Consider the following 23,396-nt stretch of genomic DNA (forward strand, 5'->3'; position numbering starts at 1 on the left):
AAAATTACCATGTTAATGATTATATTTTTATTTAAATATTGTCTGTTAAATAACAGTGCTCTTAATTCAAAATAACTTCAAAATTCTGGAAGGTCATCTTGCATCTTTAATATCTGTCCTCACAACAGTAAGCAGACTCTGAATGACTTATTCAAAAATATTTTGCATACCTTTTAATGCAGTCTGAATTGCCTAGGCAAAAGATGCTTAGTAGACTTATTCTGAAGTCTCTTTTTGTCTGTTATCTGAACATGTTTTATTCTAGTGCATTCAATTCAGTGTTATCATTCATTTTTTTCTACTCACCTCCAAAGTAAGAGCCATCTGTCAGCTTCAGCTCCTTGTTGGATTTGGTGATGACACCAGCAACACCATGTTGAATGAAATACATCTTTTTACCCACAGCCCCTTCTCGGATAATATAATCTCCAGGCTGAAACACCTCAAATCGCAGTTTGCTTAGCATGGCAGTCACAAAATTTGGGTCTGCATTAGCAAAAAGAGGCATTGTAGCAACCAGCTTCCGACAGTTGAAGTTGACAATCTCCTAAATTGGAAGGAAACATCATGATAATAACAGTCAATAAATATTTACAATATGATGGACATTCAAAAAAAGACTTTCTGATTTCTTCACAAAGAATTTCTTTATCCTCATATCGGACATTTCTGTGTCTCTTTCTGTGCCTATTTTATAAAATATTTCATCTGTTTCTAGTGAAGTGATTGAAACATCAGTGCAGTCTGACTTGCATTTCTGAGGTTAAAGACTGTCTTCTTCTGGTGACTTTTCACATGTTATTTATTATTCCCATTGGAATTTAAGGGGAAAATATGACAGAAAGGTAAAAATTAAATAGGTATTACTCTACCTGACACAAGGTTAGTTGTTGCAATAACTATATTAAAGTTATGGATTTATGTAAGCCCTGTGTTTTCAAATTATACACCAGTAATATCTTTCTGTTCTGAACTTATCCAGTGGCAATATAAATGTGCATTACAGTTAGCTAGTTGAAATCAACAGGAAAATTTCCTTCCCAGTTTTTAATTCATTTTATAAACACAGATGCATACATTTCTGTTCTTCAAAGAAATGGTTATATAGTAGACCCCTATATGCAGAAAGCACTACTCTTTTCCTAAGGCCTAAAGGGTTTCTCCTACCAAGAGCATTTATATTTACAGGGCCAACTATGAGCACATCTACATGAAAATATTAGTACCAAAAGGCTATAAGTGTCCTTGCTTTAAATAAAAATAATAATAATAAAAAAGAACAATTTCTGAAATATTTTCAAGTTCATTCTTGGAAACCTTATATTGTGTTAGGAAATTAACATGATCAGTTGCCATTACAGATTTAACAGTGTATTGAAGAGCTGAGACTAATCACTATTACACTTAGAGAGGGGCTTAGGCAGATAACATCTACTGAGGTAGCAAACCCAGCATGACAGGAAGAGCAAGTATAAACATCTGTATATAAATGCACATAAAGCAAATGAAAGAAAAATAAAACCAGCAGTCACCTAACTGCTCTGTAAAACTAAACATGATTTTACTGTCAGTGGAGTACCCCTAGCATTTCTTACACTAAACCAAGTCTTTGAGATTGATGTAAATGAGGCATCCCACCTACAAGTGCTCTCATTCCCTTGACTGAGGCCCATTGCACTCCTGCTGGAAGTGGCTTTTTCAATCTCCTATGCGTTTGCTGTCTCATATATCTCATGAGATATATCTCATATATCCCATGCAGTCAGCTCTCTGAGCATGAAGCTTGGCTATACTTATCCAGAGATCTTTTCTTCTCCCAGCCCCACAATGTTATATCCTGCTTGCAGACACAGTGGGGAAGGTAATTCCACAGCATAAACAACAGAACCATAGTTGGTTCTTCAAATCAGTCCTCTTGCATCTGGGAAAAATTGGAAATCCCCCCTTTGAAGGGAAGCCATTAGTTAATGAGGCAAATGGATGAAGAGTGAACAGAGTGAAGAAACAACCACCTTTCCCTGAGATATCACTTCCTTTACAAATAAATCCAGTAGAACTTAAAAAAATAAATTGGAAAAAACATCTCACCAGAAGCCCAAGAACTAGTCTTCCTTGTAAAAACACATGTTAAATTTGATGCAAGATATCTGCTGTTTGCCTAAATTCAAAAACTATCTCAAGCAACAGCACTACAAGGTGTGAACTACCAGATAGGTGGCATTCAAATCAGTGAATACTGCTGTGTCATTAAGTCAATAGGGGTAATCCCATGCTACCCCTCTAAGTATACTCTGTATGAGGGAATAAATATCATACTGAGATTCCAACTGGCTGTCTTTTCTAAAGGAAGAGGAAAAGCTTGTTTTCCTTCCTGTTTAAACACTACTTTTCTTAGTAAAGCTTCAGGCATCACCTCTTTTCCAAAGGAAAGTCATTCTCTTCTCCCACTGCTAGCAGCACGGTGGCATCACAGGAGGAGCCCCAGACTAAATCCTCAGCTCGCTGTGAGACTTCCTTACTGCAGTCTTGGCTGATGCTGGCAATAACTATTACTTGTCTTGCCTAGCTCAGGGACTTTTCAGCAGGCTTGCTGCTTGTTTTCTGTTTCTGAAAGTGAATAGCTTGTCTTGCATGCCCAGGAGGCAGAGAAAGGAAATTACTAAAGAAAGCAAAAATTGACTGGAAATTATATAGAAGCTGGTGGGGAAGCACGAAAAAAGGCTGGGAGAGTAGAAAGTTCAACTCCAGTCAAATTACAAAGAAAGAGTAAAATAGACCTAGGTGGAGTAGTACTAAGAAAGAGAAAATGGGAAGAAAACAAAAAGAAGGAACACCGAGACCTAGGAAAAATGAAAAAAAAATAAAAGAAGGCAGGAAGCTTGACTTTAAAAACAGATTGAGAAATGGAAATTGCTTGAAAAAGTGAGAGAACAGGAGAACAAAACCTGGAAAATAAGTGTCTAGAGTGAAAGCTGAGAAGTAGGGCAGATGAAGTAAACAAGAGAGAAATTGGAAAAAAAAAGAAGTTATCAGTAACATGTCTTTAACAGTACCATAAGAGAGAGTATGATATAGAGAGAGGGGAGAATTCAGACCTGCATGACTCCTCTGTACAGAGCCAGTCCAGCCCAGCCAGAGAGGAATTCACCTCATCTTGGGAATCCCAACAAAACACACCCTGGACACAGAATTTTCATTCTTCGAATCTCATGTCCTCTTATTGCTCAATCTTCTGCCCACCTTTCTCTCTCATTATGAAATCTATATCTGGATATATCCACGTATACACACACATTATCCTGCTCAGCCTGAGTTGCCTAATGAAGGTACCAACATAGCTACAAAACCACCCTGCTGTGGTAATTTCAGCAGTTATATCCTAATAATGCATTCATTTTGTTGATTAGTTTTCTGTGAAAGTTTGTGCTAAAGTGCAAACCTTCCTTATTTAAAACGTTAGAAGGTGGAAAATTACTGAGGGAGAAAGAAATGTGTCATTTTTAGTGTGTTTTGTTTTTCTTTAAAGTGTTCTTTTATTTAAATATGAGATCATTCAGAGCAAGTAAAATACATTTCCCTGAGTCTTAATCACAGGCAGTACTGCAATTTCAGATTCTTGTGTATTACTTTAAATGCCATCTTGGGGAGAAAGAAACAGTAAAGATTATGAAAGTGTTTTATGTAACTCAGAAAGTACCAGGAGAAAAAGTTCTGTGTTTTAAAAGAGAAGTAACAAAAGAACAAACTGACAAATTAAGAGGTGACACTTTGTGCAGAGAAAAATTTTTCACTCATATATTTTTTTTAATTCTTTGGAGATAGATTGGAACCAGACTATGCTGCCCAATATGGTATCTTAATTTAATGAAATAATAATGATTTTGTCTCACCTCTACTTGAGGAAAACACCAAATGAAGCCTGAGGAAAGGATGAGGGAAGAAAATAGCAAATGAAGCCCAAGGAAAGGAGTAAGAGTGCATTATATAGCTGAAAGTGGTTAGAGGGCAAAAATGATTCAGACCTACATGGAAAAAGTGTTGAACTAGTCCAAGTGTTGCTCTCCGTTACACAAGATTTAAGTCAGAGGTGCAGTGGTCTGCTTTATATAAGAGACTGGTTAGGTAATTACACTGACTCCTGCTCCTTTGTAGTGTATTGGTTTTATTACTCATCTTGATCTTCCTGGATATTTTTTTAACCTGATGCTAAAGCATCAGATATTATCACTTTGTTCAATATTTCTTGATGACTGCTCTGAAGCATCTCAAGATGTTAGAGAAGTAGTCACAAGGCTGTCCTAGCTGTGATTGGGGTTCTCTGATGGCATCTGTAAATTTTTTAGGACTTTTTCTTCAGAAGATTTTTAGCTGGAGGTAGTGCTTTTATTTAGACTGACCAGAAAATGCTGTTGCTATAAAAAAAGGCAAGAAAGATCTGTATGCCTGAAAAGTTCTTGACTTTTTCTCAATAATCCAACTGAGCTAATAAAAGGTACTGTCATCTACAAACTATGTCCTTACGTGTAGGCCAACAAAATCCATTTTTTTTCCTGAGTGTTCTTTCTTTACACTATGCTTTCGAAGGATGAGAAACTAAATCAGTCTGAATTTCCTGATGATTGAAAGGAAGAAATCACTTTACTGAGAAAGCTATTTTCTTCCTATAAGAACTAACTCACAGATAAAAGATTACTGAACCATCATTAAGAGAGACCTATAGGAAAAAGCATTACATTTAGGGATTTGGGGCTGTGTGAACAGATTAGATATATTTAAACCCAGTTTTGAGGAGTCATATTCTGCATGTGTTCATGATTTCCTGTAATTTTTTAATTCATTGGTCAATTATAGTCAAGTTTGGCAGAAAGGAGGTATCTCACTGGTACTAAGATCTCAAAGGTTTTATTAAGCAGGCAATCAGAAGGACTAGGATTAGTACCCCACTGGGGGAATGACTACATCATTATCTAACAAGTTGTTAAATGCCAGAAAATCTACATGTGGCAACAGGATGCAATATTCTTCATTTCTGTTGCACCTGAGATTGTTCAAATTGCTTGGACACATTCTGTTTAATCATCTATACAGAGTTTATGACATAAAACCAAATTTTTCTCAGAGGCCTTTCATGTAAATAATAATGACTATGTACACTTTTTCTGAGTGGGATTGACATATTTTCCATTTTTCAACGACACTAATCAATTTCAATATAGAGCTTCTGCTTAAATTTTACTAACAAACATGGAAACTCTTGGACACTATTATTTACATCTAGAGTTGTGTCTAGAAACAGTATTCTTTTTTCTTCATGACTTGATATTTTGTCATTCTGTTAACATAGCTGGATATTTTATGTGTGCGTTTTAGAAAACCTCCCTGTCTAGCCCCTTTGGTTATAGATTTTAAAGCCCAAGAATGCTCTGCTCTGATGTGGCCTGCATATCTGACCTACAGACAAAGCACAAAACCTGAAAAAAACTCTGAGGCAAAGACAGTTCACGGGATCTCATTTGCCTTGAAATCCAGTGGTCAGCCTGTCTATTTACATTTTCAAAATCCTTCAGTCCCCAAGACCTCCAGTATACCTGCATACAGGTTATCCAAATGCAGAAAATTTGCCAGACAGCTGTGAGAGAATCTTAGTCAGCCAAAATGAAGAATGAATAAATAGGCTTTCCAGTGAAATTGAATGAGATTCCTTGCTTGGATTCTACCAGGACTGACAGGACTGAGTCAAAGAAGGTTTTTTTTCTCTATATCTCTGTTCAATTCAGATTAAGACAAGTCAACCCTAAAGAGAGCATATGGTAGCTAGTATTGCTGTCTCCTGAGAGAAAGCAATCTTTTTTATGCATTTGCAATCAGAAGAGATATAGATTTGAGCAATTATATTTTCTTGGCTTTGTTGATTAAATGTTGGCCTTCTGCATACTTTTCTGTCATTCCTTTCTTGACTAGAATTTTCAATTCAACTCCTTATATGTATTTTTTATGCTTCAGTATTATTATTGCATTAAATTCAAATGCAGACAGAATAATCCTTTTGAGATGGTTTGGTTCAACCAAATCTCCAATAAAGTCAGTCTGATGAAGGATATCCATCTTTTTCCCAGTTTGTTAATTGATTTAATGGAACTTAAGAAAGAGCAGTTCTATGCATCTCAAGCTTGTCTTTAGATCGTCCATTATATTTAGAAGATTAAAAAAGAGTAAAAGAATGAATAAAGACACTATCTATGGACTCTTTCATTCACACAACTGTCTATCCATTCTTTAACTATTTTAAAAAGGAATTTAGCTTTCATCTTATTCAATGTTCTGACATGTTCTATGCTGTTTAAATTTAGTTTCCAGCTGTGAAAAAGATGACAGGCTTTAAAACGTGAGCAGCAACACAGGCAATGTTTCAAGGCAGTCTGTAACAGAGAGATAGCCAGTCTAATTTCAAAATGCCAAGAAGTCCTGGTAATTCAGATAAGTATTTAAAGTTTGGGTCAACTGACCAATCTCTGCCTCCTGAAGGTTTTACTTCTGAACTGTTCTGCTGAACAAATTTCCTGAATGCTCTTAGTAGAAAACACCCAACGTTCATTACAGGAGGTGGCATTGAATTAGTGCTGTACCATAACAGCAGTTGCTGTAGAGAATGTTCCATTTTATTAACTGAATAAAGAAGTTGCAATTTGCAAAAGTATTTAACAATCACTGTTTCAGTTTTCTGCACTTGAGTAACCAAATAACTTCATTCTTATTTGTGTGTGTACATTGGAGTGTTATACTCGCTTATACTATATAGTATTTCGTAAATAATATCTTGGGCAGGGGGCAATTAAAACTGAAACCTTCTTTTAGTAGGTATTTTAAAAATTGAAGTTTCTCCGTTGTACCAATGAGACTACAGATGTAAACATATGTATTTTCAAACTGTGGCAGAAAGTGAATCGTAAGAGACATGAAGTTAAAAAAATCCTATTGGTATCCATATCAGAATTTTTGTCAGTACATGGATAAGTGGAATGAGTTAGACATCATATTTGCTGTACAATGAATGATGCACACTTCATGTTTTTTAAAAACAGCAATTAAGAAATAGGATAAAGTTTTGCTAACAAAACTTTGTCTAGCCTGCTTGCTCACAGGTTAATATCTACTGTAGCACTGCTTTTCCACTGTCCTTGTAGTTTCCAGTGACCACTTCTAGCTGGTTCTGGAAACCATTTTCATTATTGTGCATTTGTACTGAAACTCAAGTGGTAAAACTTGCCAACACCAATGAATCTGTAGCTGATCTTGTATGTAATCTGTGTGGCAGCTACATCCTTCCCAAAAAACAGCTCAATTGCTACTTATAAGTTTGCTGAATGAAGAGTACCTCTTATATTTACCAAAGTGAGTGAGATTTCACCTGATTGCCAGCAAAAAAGGGATTTTGTTTTAGAATAGTACTGGAAAGAGTGCTGCTGTTCTCAGGCCAGTGCTTGATTCACCTGATACCAAGAAAGAATAATTATGCATGAGAGTAAGAAAAAGAGGAGGAGACAGTGCAGTTTCACAAAGGCAGTCCAAGTCACATTTGTGTGAATTATCAGGTAAAATATATTCACTGGTGTGCTTTGTTGTGTAAAATTTGTCTGTCAGAATTCAGAACAGTATGAAAAGCCTGAACAGTTTCTCTTGCTGAGGAAAGGGAAAGCCATGAAGAGATTAACTTGTGGATAAAAGCAGGGAGAAAAAAAAAAACCATGTTTGAAGCTATCATGGGACTGACTGGGGCTAAAACAAAGTACTGAAACAAAGAACTAGTTGGCAGGAAAATGTAAACATACCTTGAAAGAAATTGAAAGCTATGGCTTGGATCTAAATTTTTGCGTTGACTTATTTCTGATTTTCACTTTTTTGATCAAGATCAGAAGCTGAAGCTGGGAATTCTTCCATGGAGAGTTTATTGTGTGCTCTGCAACAGGCAAAGAATTCCTTCTGCTGTTCCATCTTTCCCTCTTCGTCTCCTGCTCCTCTCTTTAGTGCCCTGAGTACTGCAACCCAAATGGCCAAAATAACGGAGACAAGAAGAAGGAAGTTCTCAAGAGAATGTGCTTTATCTACACACAATGTGTGTCGTTTAGCTGACACAGTAGCAACAACAACCAAGAAAACAGTCATTGAAAAGCCAGTGGTAATTTGTTCACTGAGTTATTTTACAGCTCTCAAAGAGCTCTGGATGAGAAATACTGTTATCTTGTTAATTGCTAGGTTAACACTTACTCTCCTTATTATGAATTAAAAGTCCATTGGTTCAAAGGCTCTCTCTATAAATTTATTAAGTGGCTTAAATTAAGTTTTAGTGATTATATTGGATAAATCCCAGTTAGCTGAGCTTGAAATGTCCACATTTAAATTATATTTAGTGTTTTTAAGTGCATTTCAGTTTGCATCTAATTTGATTTATAATTATTCAGTGAAGGCCTACTCTATGTTATATGAGAGAAACATCAAATTCCTAACTTTACCTAACACAAAATTTAAACATTCTTACACTACGTATATGCCACATCTTAAAGTGGTGAAAAAGAGTTTTTGTAAACAATGTCATTTATTTAGATTTCTTAGACAAATGTGTGACAGGATCCTAAATGCCAGTGTGTGTACGTGCTAGAATATTTATAATGGCAGCTATAGATGAACACATCTATATATAACAGAAGGCTATAAAAAGAAAGATAAGGAGGATTCAGAATCCCTTTCTAATTCTGAATCAGCCTTCGTCACTGCTTTGCAATGGGAACTGGGACAAGCCAATTGTATGACCACTTGAATTTGCTTTCTACAGGAAACTACTGACAAGGGTGCTGGGGTGGGATCATGTGCAAAGGCTCAGTGATGTTATGTTGTGAGTGGCAACTTGCATCACAGGTGTAAGGAGCTCATGACCCACATTCTGGCCACTGCACCAGAGCCCAAGCATGCAGAAGTAGAAAAATACTGAAAGTGCTGATTTTAGAGCCCTGTTTTACAGTGAAACATGGGGATGATGCTCAGTTCTAAGGGTGAGACTTGGAGAGCTAGCTCCAGAAAAGATATATCAGTTCATAAAAATGGAGATGAAGTTTCTGGGAATAACTTAGTAGAGTGTCAGCCAGACAGCCCTCAAGACAGAATTTGCTTGAGAAGTACCACTTTGGCTAATATTGGTAGCTGCAGGGGAAAGAAATGAATAAATGGCAAAGGAGGTTGTAAAGAGTGGAAGAAATTCTGAGGAGTGCAAATGGTGACAGCAAAAACAGCCTCAGTAGCAGATCATGTGGAGGAAAGAGAAGGCAAACTGGCAGGAGTAGACTAGTCAATGTGAATTAGTTGTAACAGCTAGAATAAAAGCGATGCATGAGACCTTAAGTATCCAGTAGGCAGACACACTAAATAATGGCATGGTACCAGAGTAACGAAAAAAAAAGTCATATTACAACTAGAAGCCAAATCCTGGTCAAGATTTGACAGATCAAGGATGCACAGGACATCCTCAGCATTTCTACGTCCTGAAAAGCTTTGTTCTATGGAGCGTGGAGAGGAAGCAGCTATATAAATAATAAATGAGAAATCAGGGGAGATACCTATAGCCTATACAGTTGCTCTGTTTGCTCTCTGAATGCAGTCACTGAGGCCTTAAATAGTTGTGCTTGTGCTTTCCCTCCAGGAGTAGACATGCACTAAAAGCAAGGGGGCCTGATAACAGCACAGCATTCCGGAACTGCCATTAGCATCCATGCATAAGACAGGATGCAGGTGCATAGGAAGTTCCAGGTTCCTTACAACACTAAAATAATCTTTTTCAGTTCAATTTCAGTTCATCTGCTTGCCCAGAGTTTTAAATTTATTTTACTATTAATAGTGTTTAAGTATAATTACATTACTCACAGTGAATTAAACACATAAGAAATATGTTCATATAATTTATTCAGAAAGATTTCCAAATGATCTTAAGACTATGTCTTCATCTCTACCTTTATGAATAAATTTATCTTACATATTGAATTCATATCATAGGAGAGCCCTTATACCCCTTGCAACTACAGTTAATTTTAAGATAATATATTATAAATATAGACTGGGTGGCATAGGAAGTATTTGTTGAGACATATGGCAACAGCAGTAACAGAAAAACCATACTGAAGTACCTAATGCAATATATGTACTTACTATGATGTGAAGATATCAACAAAGTATTATATAATATTCTTCTCAAATATACATCTTGCACACATGTTTGTGTGTATGTGCCAGCAAGTCAGGGTGTGTGTATACATACACATATGCATATATATGCTCTCCACATGTATATATACACATATATATCTCTACAGATGTATTTACATGTGTACAAAATGTATGTATTTGTACATTTAATGAAAAAAATTAAAGTTTAACTAATTAATGGGTCCCATTAGATCTGTGTTGCAAATTAGTTTTAATTATATATTTAGAGATTAATATAAGTCATATAAGAGTGTGTGCTTGTATAACTGAAGTATAATCTATAAGCAAAGAGGTGAGAGGAAAGAAGATTCTTCTCTGAGTCCCAATTATGTTCTTTGGAAATGAAATGTCCTGATGTTCTATATTCTGCAAGGACACATGATCTGTATCTATTTTCAGTGAACATCTTCTCACATGGTAGCCTAAAAATAGGCCAGCCATGAACTTTAAATAATGGCTCAGGAAGGGTATTAACCTCTTTCTCACATTCTAAGTTTGTTGCTTTGCTGTAAGTATCAATATTATGAAGAACATATCTGGTGTTAGAGAATGACAAAGCAAGCTACAAACACCTCCCTTTCTGTTTCTCTACAGATATCATTGCCTCTTAATTCCCTTCAAGGTCTGTTATATATATTAAGCTGTCCACACACAATAATGACAGCATTTCTTTTCCTCTAAGTAGTGAATCTGTTTTCTGCCAGATGTTAAAAAGAACGAACTATGTAATTTCCAACACGGCAGGGATGGGAGACTTTCTACTCTTGGTGAAATATGATGATTATGAAAACTTATTTTTCATAAATACACCAGTGTTTATACAATGTGTGGCAATAGACCCCCAGAAGAACCTGAGAGATTAAAATTCTCTTCAGGAAACTCCTTGTCAGTCATTGCTCTATTACTACCAAGGATGGTTTATGTTCCAGTGCTACCACTGACCAAGGAATGTGTGAAGGTATCAGGAAAGAGGCAGAGACAACAGATAAAAACATTGCCTTGAACTCAGTCTAGAAGTTACCAGGAAGTCTGTACCTGTAAACACAATGTCAGAATCCACATTTTGCACCAGCTTTTAACTTCAGTCATCTCTGAGACTCTCATTAATCACTAAAAATATCATATACTAAGTTCCTTCAGTGTTAGACACTTATCTTTAAATTCAACAAGTGTAATTCAACACCTTGTGCATCAATATCGACGCTAAATTTATCTGTCCATTTATAAATAATTTCAAAAATTTCAATTCCCATTTCCATTTAATCTTTTATATAAAAATTCTTCATCAAAAGAGATTACACTTCCAAAAGATTATTTTGCAGCTGTAGAGGAGAATCCTGATTTTTCAGGTAGTAAAAAAATTCAGTATTTCAACTTTGACTTATCTACAAGACAATTTATGGAGAAAAGATTTTACGTATTTGCCTTTTGCATTTTCTAAATAACAGCAACAGTACAAAATTACAGATAAGACACAACTTTGTTAGTTTCAAAATAATGTACATTTTTTTTTTGTTATAGTAGCATTAGGATAAAAGGAAAACAATGATCTAGCATTGCCTTGAAGTGCAGAATTTAACTTTGCTACCTCTCACAGCTTTAACTAGATTTACCTTCTTAAATCATCAGTGTACCAACTGGAATTTAAGTTCATAAGTGCGTACTCAGAACAGATTTCATGCTCAGTTGTTTTTTGCATGCTCATGAAAGACAACTCCAGATTTATGCATGGGAAGTGCTGGGTACCCTTCTGTATGCTGTTACTACCATATTCATAATGTGCAACTGAGTGCATAAAAATAGGCACATGCATTTGTTTTTGCATGAAACAGTTCATGGCATATTTATCTCCTCTTGCTGGTGGCAAATCACGATGTTTATTTCTAGTGACTTTCATGGACAATGGCATCTTTGAAGGGTACCCATTCAACCCAGAAACTTTATTACATGGCCCCCATAGCATTTTTACTGGTTCCAAATAAATATGCCTCAAAAGATTTTAGTCTGCTTCTGGATCCAGAATTTAAATTCTACAATGAAAACTTATGGAAAAGATGTTCACTCTCACCACCTGCAAGGATGAGATTTACAGGGAAGGCATGTGGGCATGTCTACACTTTGCATCTCTTTCTTGTCTGAAGTATGCTTTCTACTGGAGTCAGGGCTGCATCCTGCCCTCTTCTTTTCTCCTTTTCCTTCCCATGCTTCCCTTATGGAAGTGCCACGGCATGAGAAGAAAATGGAAAACCCTGGTAGGTACCAGAGTGCCAGATCCCACATCTCCTAATCTTGAATTAAAAGACATAATGTAATTTTCAGCTCTGCACGAAGAATTTTAATTTACTTATTTTTCATTTTTTTTTTCAATTATTCTCTCACAGGTTCAATGGAATGTGTGTTAACTTCTGCTGTTTTAATGTAATGGATTTATAGTCACAATTCAGGGATTAGGGCAAAATATCACTCATTTTTAGCGAAATAAAACTTTCCATATCCAACCAAAAAGAGCACCTGTCAAGCTAAAGCAAGCATAGTAGTAGAAGAATGTGTTTACATAAGAAGAACTAACTCAGAAGTTATTTGAAGTATAGGTTATTATTTTGAAACTCCTAAATATGGAGCAATGCTATCTATAATTGCAATAGCATATTCAAACCTAATAGAAATGAACATGTTGTGAGAAGCACTAATACACAGTAACCTTTCCTGGCTTTCACCAGAAACCACATAGAGAATAAAAAAAGTGCTTGCCTCTTTCCATCCACTGCCCTGAGCACTACCTGGTTATCAAGTATCTGAACAATTCTTCAGTCCATTAAAAACTGAGATACAAAAGATGCTTGGAAGCATGATCCTTTCTTTGTATGAAAGACAACTAGTGCACTAAGATTTGGGCATTTGATTTGTTTTAGTATATTTGAAGTGCTCATGAAAGAACTGTCATGTCTGAAATATTTATTAAACAATTACAACAAAGGAATCTTGTAGGTGCAGTAACATGCCTGTTCATAACTACTGAGCAGCGCTGGTGTATTATTATCTGTATTATTGGAAGCAGTTAGATGTGGGACTTGTCAAAGCATGTCTCATCTCAGGATGGATTTGCTAATAAAGCATGTCAAACACAGAAGGGACTGTCATCAAAGTTTCTTGAATATGCACAACAGCAATGAAAGTAGTTGACAATTCAGCTGCAGCATATACACTGGTGTATGTGCATACAGCAAGGAGCAAACACACTCCCCGTAGCTCAGGAAATCAAACTACATTTTGTTAGGTCCCTGGGAAACAGGTTTGAGAGTGTACACTGTTTGTTACCACATCACGCCTGCTGGGGAAAATCATCTTAAAACATTAATCCAATCCAGTGGTGATTGTCTGCCCATTTCCACATTAAAATGACCCTTGTTACTATTTTTAGTTTTAAAAACTTTGTTATAGTTCTTTGTAAGAGGTGGTCAGGGTTTTGCCTAAGCTTTGTATACCTGGACTACAATTTAGGCATAATTCACACAGATATTTGAAAAATATAGGGGTTTTTTTTAGCATTTGTGAAGTAAATAATGCTGTGGTAAATCAGCATTTATTCTGAAAGACTGACATGCTGCATAAGTCATTCATGATTCAGTACTCCACAGTATGAACCAAAGCTGTATTTTGTGTCTCTGTGGAAAAAAAAACCAACCAAGAAACTTTAATCGACTGGATAAAGAGGTATTCACGCTCCATATATACATATAAGGAGATACTTAAATGAATTCCAATGTGACTACATCTGTACTTCTGATGCACTTTTCCTACTTCCCCTCTTTAAGCTTCATACCAAGGATCACTGCATATTAAATGAAGAAAAGTGGATTGTAATTAAATAATTATCTTTCTGTCTTTTATGAGATAAATTTAGGGACATAAGTTGTTACGGAACCAAAATACTTGGAATCTCCAAATTTTAATATTGCTTCTGATGCTTCATTGTTTTTTAGTAAAATAATTTGATTTTCTACCATTATTTTAATGTTTGAAAGTCTGTAGCCCAAAATCATCATGACTTGCTATTAAATAGGATCAAACATTCCATAGTCTAATTACACCATATTTTGGCCTCATACTATTATTTCGGAGATGCTTCATCTTTTGAGCACAGGATTATAATTCAGTCAAAATGAGAGAATATATTGTTTCATGATTTCTAAAGATAAATACTGAATAAAAGGAATGATATTAAAAAAGGAGGTATGTTTTAATGGGAAAAAGGAGAAGGTCTAAAACTAGGGAAAAATACCAGGGTTACCACACTGATAATTTTAAAATTGGTTTTGAAAAGACAAAATAATTTCTCTACAAAAATACTTTGTCTACCTGTACAAACAGATTTGATTTATGTCCCATTTTCATTTAGACACAATACAAATTATAAATAATGGAAGCTTTCCATTAGTTGGTTGTGGGAGTACTTTTCTTACAAGAACTGTCACAAAATGCTGTTCCTGAGGCAACACTAGACACTGAGCAAAGTGTTTTTTCAGAATCTCATACCTGACTCATTAGGCTGTAATAGGTACCACAATGTACTTATATTCACTATCCGTATGGAAAAAACAAAGGTCAAGAACTTCACACAGTTCTGCTCAGTTCCAGAAACAGCATCATGTAAAGATGAAGTAGCTTATTAAAAAGAAACTACAAGAAGCTTCTTCTGGCCTTGTGTGGACAAATATTAAGTGACACACCTATTTAAACACAAAAAATAATGTATCCATTACCTCTTAGAGTTAGTTCTTACATTAAAATAAAATAAAACTTGATGGTTGGCAGTGATTAAAAAGCAAATTAATGTTAGGAATTAGTAGGAAATTAATTATTTGTATTATTGTAGCATCAGTATGCTAGCTGCAGACCTGGTGCTATCAGCTCTAAAAGGCTATAGTGGAGCCAGGAAAAAAAACCTGAGAATGGCAAGAAGGATGATCATAAGTATATCTTAAATAAAGTATATCTCTTTACCACCAAAAAATCACAGTTAAGGATGTTATCATGTAAGTCTATAAAATCATAACTGTCATGCAAATAATGGGTAGGAATTGACTGTACTATCACTTTTGCTACAAAAATTAATGGCCATCAGAACCATAAAACAGTCAGAGCCATGTTCAATCCCAAAAGAAAGAAGTGGTTTCTCATGCAGTAAGATACAGGTCTGTGCTCCTTGACAAAGGATGGTGTGGTTGCAGAGAGTGTGTAGGTTCAAGAATGCAAATAAGTAATCGCAAGAGATGTGTATTAAGGATTACCCTGTAATCAAATCACATCAGTCTCAGAGTATCCCTTAACCTGAAAATACTGTGAGTCTAGGAGAGTCATTAACAGATACCCTGTTTTTCTGTGGACCTCCATTTACAGCCACTGCTAGTGAGGCTGGTGGCTTAGACAAATGCCAGAGCTGAGCCACTTTGAAATTTCTTACAAGATGAAACTGGTTATGTATATGTATTTAAACTTTTATACTTCAGGTTTTCTTTTGGGATATATTTCTCTTATCTATATGGAGTTTTTGTTGAGTTTGTTTTTTTTTTCTTTCTGCGTTGTCTGTACCATCTCCATTTCATGTCATGACAGTTACAAAGACCCCTTTTAGGACTAAGGCCTTCTGAGGCCAAATGATGTTCAAGCATGTAGGTGGTAAGAATTCAGAGTTAAAAAATGTGATCTTTAGTACCTCTGTCTCCTGAAGAATCAGAGATGGTATTAAATAAGGGAAACATGCTAATTGTTACCAATTTCTAATCACTACATCAAGAAATGAGGGAGAGACAGAGTTAATTGCAAAGGCTATTAAGGACAGAATTTATTGTAAATGCTATTAAAGACAATTTATTTCACATGTCAACAATTTATTTCATGCTGTTTGAAGATGTAGCCTTTTTCCTAAGCTAGTCAGCTAGGTTTTCTTTTTCATGAGAGCATATGTGTGTGGGTGGTATGTGCAGAGAGATCCTGATGATTATCTCAGACTTGTTGCAGAACTTGCATGGAGCTACAGATAGGTTTGATGAATCCAACCCTGGCCTGGAAGAAGCAATTTAAAATCTTTCATCTCTACCAAAATTGTAACTGCCAGGAGTTTCCTGATTATTTTATTCTTGAGAAGATTGGACAGTTATTTGGATGTCTAACTGTGGAAAAGGGGATATGTTTTTCAGTTAGAGTGAAATTTCTGGATTTAATACAAATAAACCTTTATCCTTTACTTTTGTCAGAGAGCATATGTCCTTATGAGCAGGTAGTAGCACATCAAATGTTCCGGTGCATGGTTAATTCAGTTTGAGTGTATAGAGCTGAAAATATCCAATTAACTACATTACCAATGGACTAATATACCCAAATTGTGCAATTAACTAAACCGGGGAGAATATAGAATTTTTCAGTCTCATAAATGTCTACCTTAGTTTTTAATCATTGAACACAATCTGTTTGTTAATACAAGATTATGCTTAAATGATACAGGTCAGCCACTAGTTGCTATACGCAGCTCTGAAGCACTTAGACAGAGTATTGTAAAATTTAAAGATGTACAGGATTCTTTTTTTCCTTCTTTTATGAAGACCTAGTTAGTTCCCCACAATAAACATGATTCTGTTTTTATCGTCCAACAATGTTAGGCACTCACACCTTTGTATCAAATATTCATCAAATCTTTTCTCAGATTTTCATTATTTTAATCTACTATGAATGTTCCATACAGTTATCTGTCCTCTTTTATCCAAAAAGTCTTAACCTCTACTATCAAAGGAGATGATTGTCTTGCTCTGCTCTGCTCTGCACTGGTGTGGCCTCACCTTGAATAGTGTGTGGAGTTTTGGGTACTGCAATATAAGAAAGACATTAAGCTATTAGAGAGTGTCCAAAGAAGGGCAACAAAGATGGTGAAGGGCCTTGAGGGGAAGCCATATGAGGAGCAGATGAGGTCTCTTGGTCTGTTCACCCTGGAGAAGAGGAGGCTGAGGGGAAACCTCATTGCAGTCACAACTTCCTCCTGCGGGGAAGAGGAGGGGCAGGCACTGATCTCTTCTCTGTGGTGATCAGTGACAGAACCCAAGGGAATCGCATCTGGAAGGTTTAGGTTGGATATTGGAAAAAGGTTCTTCAACCCAGAGGGTGGCTGGGTGCTGGAACAGGCTCCCCAGGGAAGTGGTCACAGCACCAAGCCTGACAGAGGTCAAGAAGCGTTTAGACAATGATCTCAGGCTCTCATGGTGTGATGCTTGGGGATGGTCCTGTGCAGGGCTAGCAGTTAGACTTGAGGATCCTGATGGGTACCTTCCAACTCAACATCATCTATGATTCTATGATTCTGTGATTTAATAAGCATATACAGCTTTATTACTAGTATTTATAATGTAAGAACTATTTTTACACCAGATTTTTACTGCTAATTCTATGTACTTTAGCTATTTTTAATGGTTGAATGATAACATTTATATCATGCATAATTACTTTTCTGCTAAAAAAGAGCCAAAATTTTAAAACGTGGACCAAAAAAAAAAAGGTCATCACTCCTAAAGAGAGCTTAGCTGTGGAAAAATTTCAGCCCATACAGTAAATTTCAATGGCTGAGAGCAAGGAGTAGTGAAAACAGGGCAACTATTTTAATAACATTTTGTGATGCTATAATTATGCAGCAATTGTATGGTTTCTTTTGTTCCGCTTACTCTAAGCGAGAAAATAATAGTTTCAGATGAATGTCTTTGTCAGAGGCTACTTTCATCAAGATAATTACATCCTGCGGAGACTAAATTTTTACCCTATGCTAAATTCCAAGTATAATCAAATGTAGGATTAATTACAAACTTAAGAAATGCAGTAAATATTTATTCTTCAATGATGCAGCTAGGTTATCTGTGCTATCACCTATTAGAGCCTTGTGCAGTTGTTGGCATGTAAGATAGTAAATCCCATCCCATATATGAAAGCCTCTAAAAGGCTCTAATTTATTATCCATTAGTAACATCAAAAAGCCACTACCTGCACGACTGAACTGCACATGCTGAAGTGGTAGCTAAATTTGAAACTGCTAACTAAGCAAACACTCAAAGGGTGTTTTCAGGGCACAGTGAATGAGCTGCCACCAAAATTTGGACAGATTCATTCTGGCACTGCCAGTGTCCAGTTCTTATTTTTCTCTTTCTTTTTTTTTTTTTGACCTTTCTCTGGAACACTACTATGTTGTCATCAGAGTAGTGCACAACCTGATCGTAGCTGAGTAAAAAATTTTTTGTCCTATAATGCAGAGAACAAAGAAGACATGCTAAGTACAACATGACCATAGCAAAATCAGAAGTCATTCCCTCCATGAAATCCTATTCTTCCTCCATGTCTTTAGGGGCTCATTCATTTTTGAAATTTTCCATGCTTGATCTCCCTCCAGAAGTGGTTTTTGTTTTTTATGGTTGACCAAATTTGCCTTGCTGCTTTTAAGGTATAAGAAAAAAGGGTGGGAAGGTAACAAGGCTAGGGAAGGGAGGGAGGAAGGGAGGAAACAAAGAGGGAGGCAGGAAAAGAGGAACACACAGGTAATTAGAGTGCAACAACTGCAAATTGCTGTTAGTAAAATAATATTTTGCAATGGAAGAGTATTCGACTTCACTTATGGAGAAATGCTTTCCTTAAAAGCGTAAATGGATGAAACTGTTTCTGATGTCAGTGACTGATATGTCCGTACATGCTTCTGTTCTCTTAACAAAACATAAGCTCCATACTGGCCAAGATTCATGTTTCAACTGTCACGTAGTCTGGTGATAATTCCCTAGATTTTTCCTTGTTCTTTTCTTCTTTCCCTGTTCATGCTCTCTATTCTCTGAGCTTTTCAACTTGCTTCTTCTCCTGTTTGCTTTTTTCCCCCCTCCTTTCAGTGGAGGATATCAGCCAACGTCCTTGAGGAGATCAGACATGAGCTGCACCCAACAGAAGAGAGTCTGATTTATAGTCCCATGAAGCAGCTACTTCTGCTACAAGATGAACGCTGCTTTTGTCCCACACAAGCAACTTGCAAAGAAAATTCCAACTGCTTCCACATATCACATCACATAAGATAGCATAGCATAACCCCTAAAACTGGAATACAGACTACAGGTTTAACAAAAGAGATTTTTTAATGGCTTGTATGTCATATTCCAGCTTTGTAATCTCAAGTAAAGAACATCTTTACCAAGGATGCTACTTCACAGAGAAGTTCTCTCTCTGTGGTGGCTTTCAGCAGTTTTATCTGTACATGTGGGTGGTTAGCAAGTAGGGAAAGCAAAAAAAATTTTTACCCAGGACCATTCTAGTCCAGTTCCACTCTGTTGCAAAAAGTGTCAGAAAAACATGAGTTTCTGACAACACTTAAGGATGGAATTTTACTCTTTGACATCCTTGTCTGACAGGGACTCTGACAGACTGGTTCAGAATAGAGCGTAAATCTGCTTATTTCTTTGTGCCAATCTAATATAAATTGAATTATCCTGGTCATTCATCGACTAGGTCAAATGAGATGAAATGTTACAGAATAGAATCAGAAAGAGCATTTCAACACAGAAACAGCAAAGATATGAAAGTTTTCCATACCATGAAGAGCTACGCCAGTAATTTATTCTTACCTCCCTAAGAGGATCATTGAGCTCATTCAAAATGTTTTCTTCATCAAAGATCTTGCCTTGGTAGCGATGCTCATAGTAATCATGGATCTTCTGGCGCATTTCAGCAGGTAGCTTGTGGAATGACATGTACTGTTCCACTTGTTTGTACTGTCAAGATAAAAAAATATGGAAGAATCAGAAAAAAACTATCTAGAGGCACCTACAAAATAAAAATTCATTCATGTATCCACTTAAGCTTTACCTATTTTATAAAGATAACATTTTTCATATGTCAGAGAACCCTCACACAAGTATTAGCTAATTTAATATTAGTCACGTTACAGCACATCTATAAATTATAGAAACTACCTTTAGTAGCAATGCTAATATCCAGATTAATATATAAGTGTTAGAAGTCCAAACCTCATACATCTCATATGTTCCCTACATTCCCAGCTATACAGAAGCTGTGAAAATACACCAACACCATTTTTAGCTCATGCGGTGGACAAAAAAGCTGTACACAGTGTTTCATCTGTACTGCTGCATTCAGAGAGAGTTTAAGGTGTGAAACTGGCTTTGCTGTATTACTATGCAACATATTAATGTTGTGTATGCTTTTAAGGTGACTGAAGAACAAAGTTAAAATCTGAAATAGAAAACATTCCTCAGGAGTGATGGAGAGAGGTAAACTAGAAAAATATGCATGGCATCAGGAAATAGAAACTGGGGGAAGAAAAAGATACCAGGACCCAGGAGACTCAGAGGACTTCATTTTGCCTTGTGCATTTGGTTTCTTTGTTTCTACTAGTCCTCTGCCCTATCTTCCGGAGTTTTTTTCCTTCCCATTTTCAGAAGCCTTTTTGGATTGCACGATTTTCAGAAAATAAACTCCTGAATCAACTGCTACAATACTCAAGAGTTGTATTGTGCTAAACTACATGATAATCTGAGACCTGCAAAATGGAGTAGTTGTCTAAACTGCAAATGGACAAATACTGCCAGAACAAGATTTTTGCCCCTCAGACCACTGTCCTTGTCTAAGCTGAAAAGGATAAGGCACTGAGGCAGGGAAGGATAAACCCCATCCCAGGCTGAAAGGTGAGTTAAAATTTGGCAGAAACTTCATTTACTTATGTACACAGTCTTAATTTAATTTTTATTAATTTTTTCATGCTTAATTAGGGAATTTTAACTGTTTTCAATGGAAAAGCCAATGAAGTCCTAATTAGGATTGGCATCTCTGTAGAGCAACTAAGCAAATTTATAATGTACATGCACTCTTTACGAACTGCAGCACATATCTGTTAGCTTGTATAGTTGAAGATGGTTCTGTCTTCTAGAATTGAAATTAGCTTTGTTTTGCAAAGTGACAAAAGATTAGATGAGGCCATGTGTACAACATCCATTCCAAAAATAAGATGAAGTAATTTTGCATGGGACTCTTTAACAATGTATGATGAACATGTAAGTCTGATTTAACCTCTGCACAGCTATTTTGCACCTCTGAAGTAATAACTCTTCATCCCCATCCTTTAGATGTGTGATTTAAATTTGCATGCTTTCCATTGTCTTCTGTTCTGATATGGAGAAATTTATCCCTACATTGTGGGTTAGAATCAGAGTTCTGAGCAACCAGAACCAGACACTCTTTAGCATAAATGAAGTACTGCTACTAAAATTACCCTACACATCAGGTAAAGCTACTCCAGGCTTGGATTTACTTGGAGGGAAAGGAGAGATCACCCAGTGCTCCACCTATCCACTAAGCTGTTCACATAGTCCCACCTGCTGTGCAGTGTTCCAGCTCCTCTGCAGCAAAGATGAGAAGATGCTTCACTGCACAGCATCCCGTTCCTGTCTGTGCCCAGACCTCTGTTGCTGGGGCCCCATGTAACATGTCACGGACAGGGAAGAGTCATCACTATGGTGCCTAGCACAGGGGCTTTATGCTCTATGCAATCTTATTCACACACAAATGTGCTTAAGTGACACTAAGAATAATCCTTGCTAATAAAAAACATACATTCATTGAGATGTATATTGCAAGCAAGCTGCAAAGGACTTTTATATCAGAATGACCTTGAAATAGAGAAAATTCATGCTATGAGAGAATTACTTTGCCAGCAGTTTACACTGCTGCCTTTCATTAGGGTTGTTGTTTGAATAGGTGCATTCTCCCACATAAGCAAGCTCTCTTTTTTTCACCAGGATTTATGCTTGCACATGAGAATTTTAGGGAAATAGAAAAAATAAAACTGGTAGGAAAGTAGTGCTTATCACTACTGTGTCTCAAAATGTCTGCAGATTACTAACATAGAGAATAATAGGGACAGCTGAATATTAGCAACCTTTTTTTTTTTTTGAAAAATATACAAAGAATTCAAAGTCTTCCACAATTCCCACAAATATGTAACCATCTAAAATACTATCAAGGTGCCTTTCTATATCAAAACATCTGACTCTGTGAGTGTATAGTATACTGTCACTATCACCCTTTAATCAATCTTTTCCTAGTATTTCCCAATGTGTGATTTTGACTCATTTTCTGTATCATTCATGGTACCATTACTCTCTTCCTTGATGCTCTGTTCGCATGAAGTGTTACCTCAAAACTTTTAACTTACTCTCTTCTTCAGCAACTGATATCATTCACTAACTCAGTCCTAGAAATTATTGCTTTTTTATTCCCCAGAAAAGTAAGTTTATTTTTTCAGCCTGCTACATTTTATCGGCAATATTGAGGATATCCCAGATCAGTTGTCACTGTGGAGTGCTCCATGTCAGTTGCAAAAAAAAGTGCACTGAAATGAAGATACAAAGAGAGCAAGACTAATATGATCTTTGTGTAATATGAATTTTGTGTAATAAAACAGGAATTTGTCTAAATTAATTTTAAAGAGTGTTTTCTTTGTGGGTACCACAGATATCAGAAATGGCTAGAAACATGGGTATTTTTCATCCTTACATAAATATACTGATTTTTGTTCCTGGGACTTTTTTACTCACAAAAAAAAAAAAAATCAAATAACTTAAAGGGAACTGAAGTACTTTCTGGAAAAGAAAAAAGATGTTAAAAAAGTCTTAAAATTCTCATCAGCATTGTGAATCCCTTGAATAAATATAATTCAGTAGCTTCTTTATTTTTCTAAGTGTAATTTTATATATGAAGTGGATAAAATGCTCAGTAAAGTTAAATTTTGTCAAAAATTATATTTTAATCATATTTAAAAGAGCTGTAACCAATCCTGATATGCCCATCAGACCTGACACTGGAACATGCATTTTTAAATGTGAATAAAATAATTTTTCTCTAATTACTCTTCTCATTACACTGTATCCTCTATCTTTTCTCTTCTAGACTGAAAAGTTTGGCTTGTTTGGGTTTTTGTTTCGGTTTGGGGTGGGTTGTCTAGGTTTTTTTTTCCTTGTTTGATTTGGTTTATTCAGAAAATAGATGTCTTAATTCCACATTCATAAAAGCATCTCTGGTGTTTGTATTATATCTCTTTGAAATAACTTTTAGAGCCA

The 23,396-nt window shown here is 36.1% G+C and overlaps 1 protein-coding gene across 1 annotated transcript in view; it reads right to left on the bottom strand.

Annotated features, from left to right (window-relative positions):
- HCN1 (hyperpolarization activated cyclic nucleotide gated potassium channel 1) overlaps nucleotides 1-23,396 on the bottom strand; it is a 199,997-nt gene that overhangs the window by 19,628 nt on the left and 156,973 nt on the right. The window contains exons 5-6 of the mRNA XM_064642837.1: nucleotides 19,887-20,033; nucleotides 307-547 (exon numbers count right to left, since the gene is read on the bottom strand). Coding sequence (XP_064498907.1) covers nucleotides 307-547; nucleotides 19,887-20,033 — 388 coding nt within the window. The remainder of the gene's footprint in view (nucleotides 1-306; nucleotides 548-19,886; nucleotides 20,034-23,396) is intronic.

The sequence above is a fragment of the Pseudopipra pipra genome, chromosome Z, assembly GCF_036250125.1.
Source record: "Pseudopipra pipra isolate bDixPip1 chromosome Z, bDixPip1.hap1, whole genome shotgun sequence".
Taxonomy (NCBI): domain Eukaryota; kingdom Metazoa; phylum Chordata; class Aves; order Passeriformes; family Pipridae; genus Pseudopipra; species Pseudopipra pipra.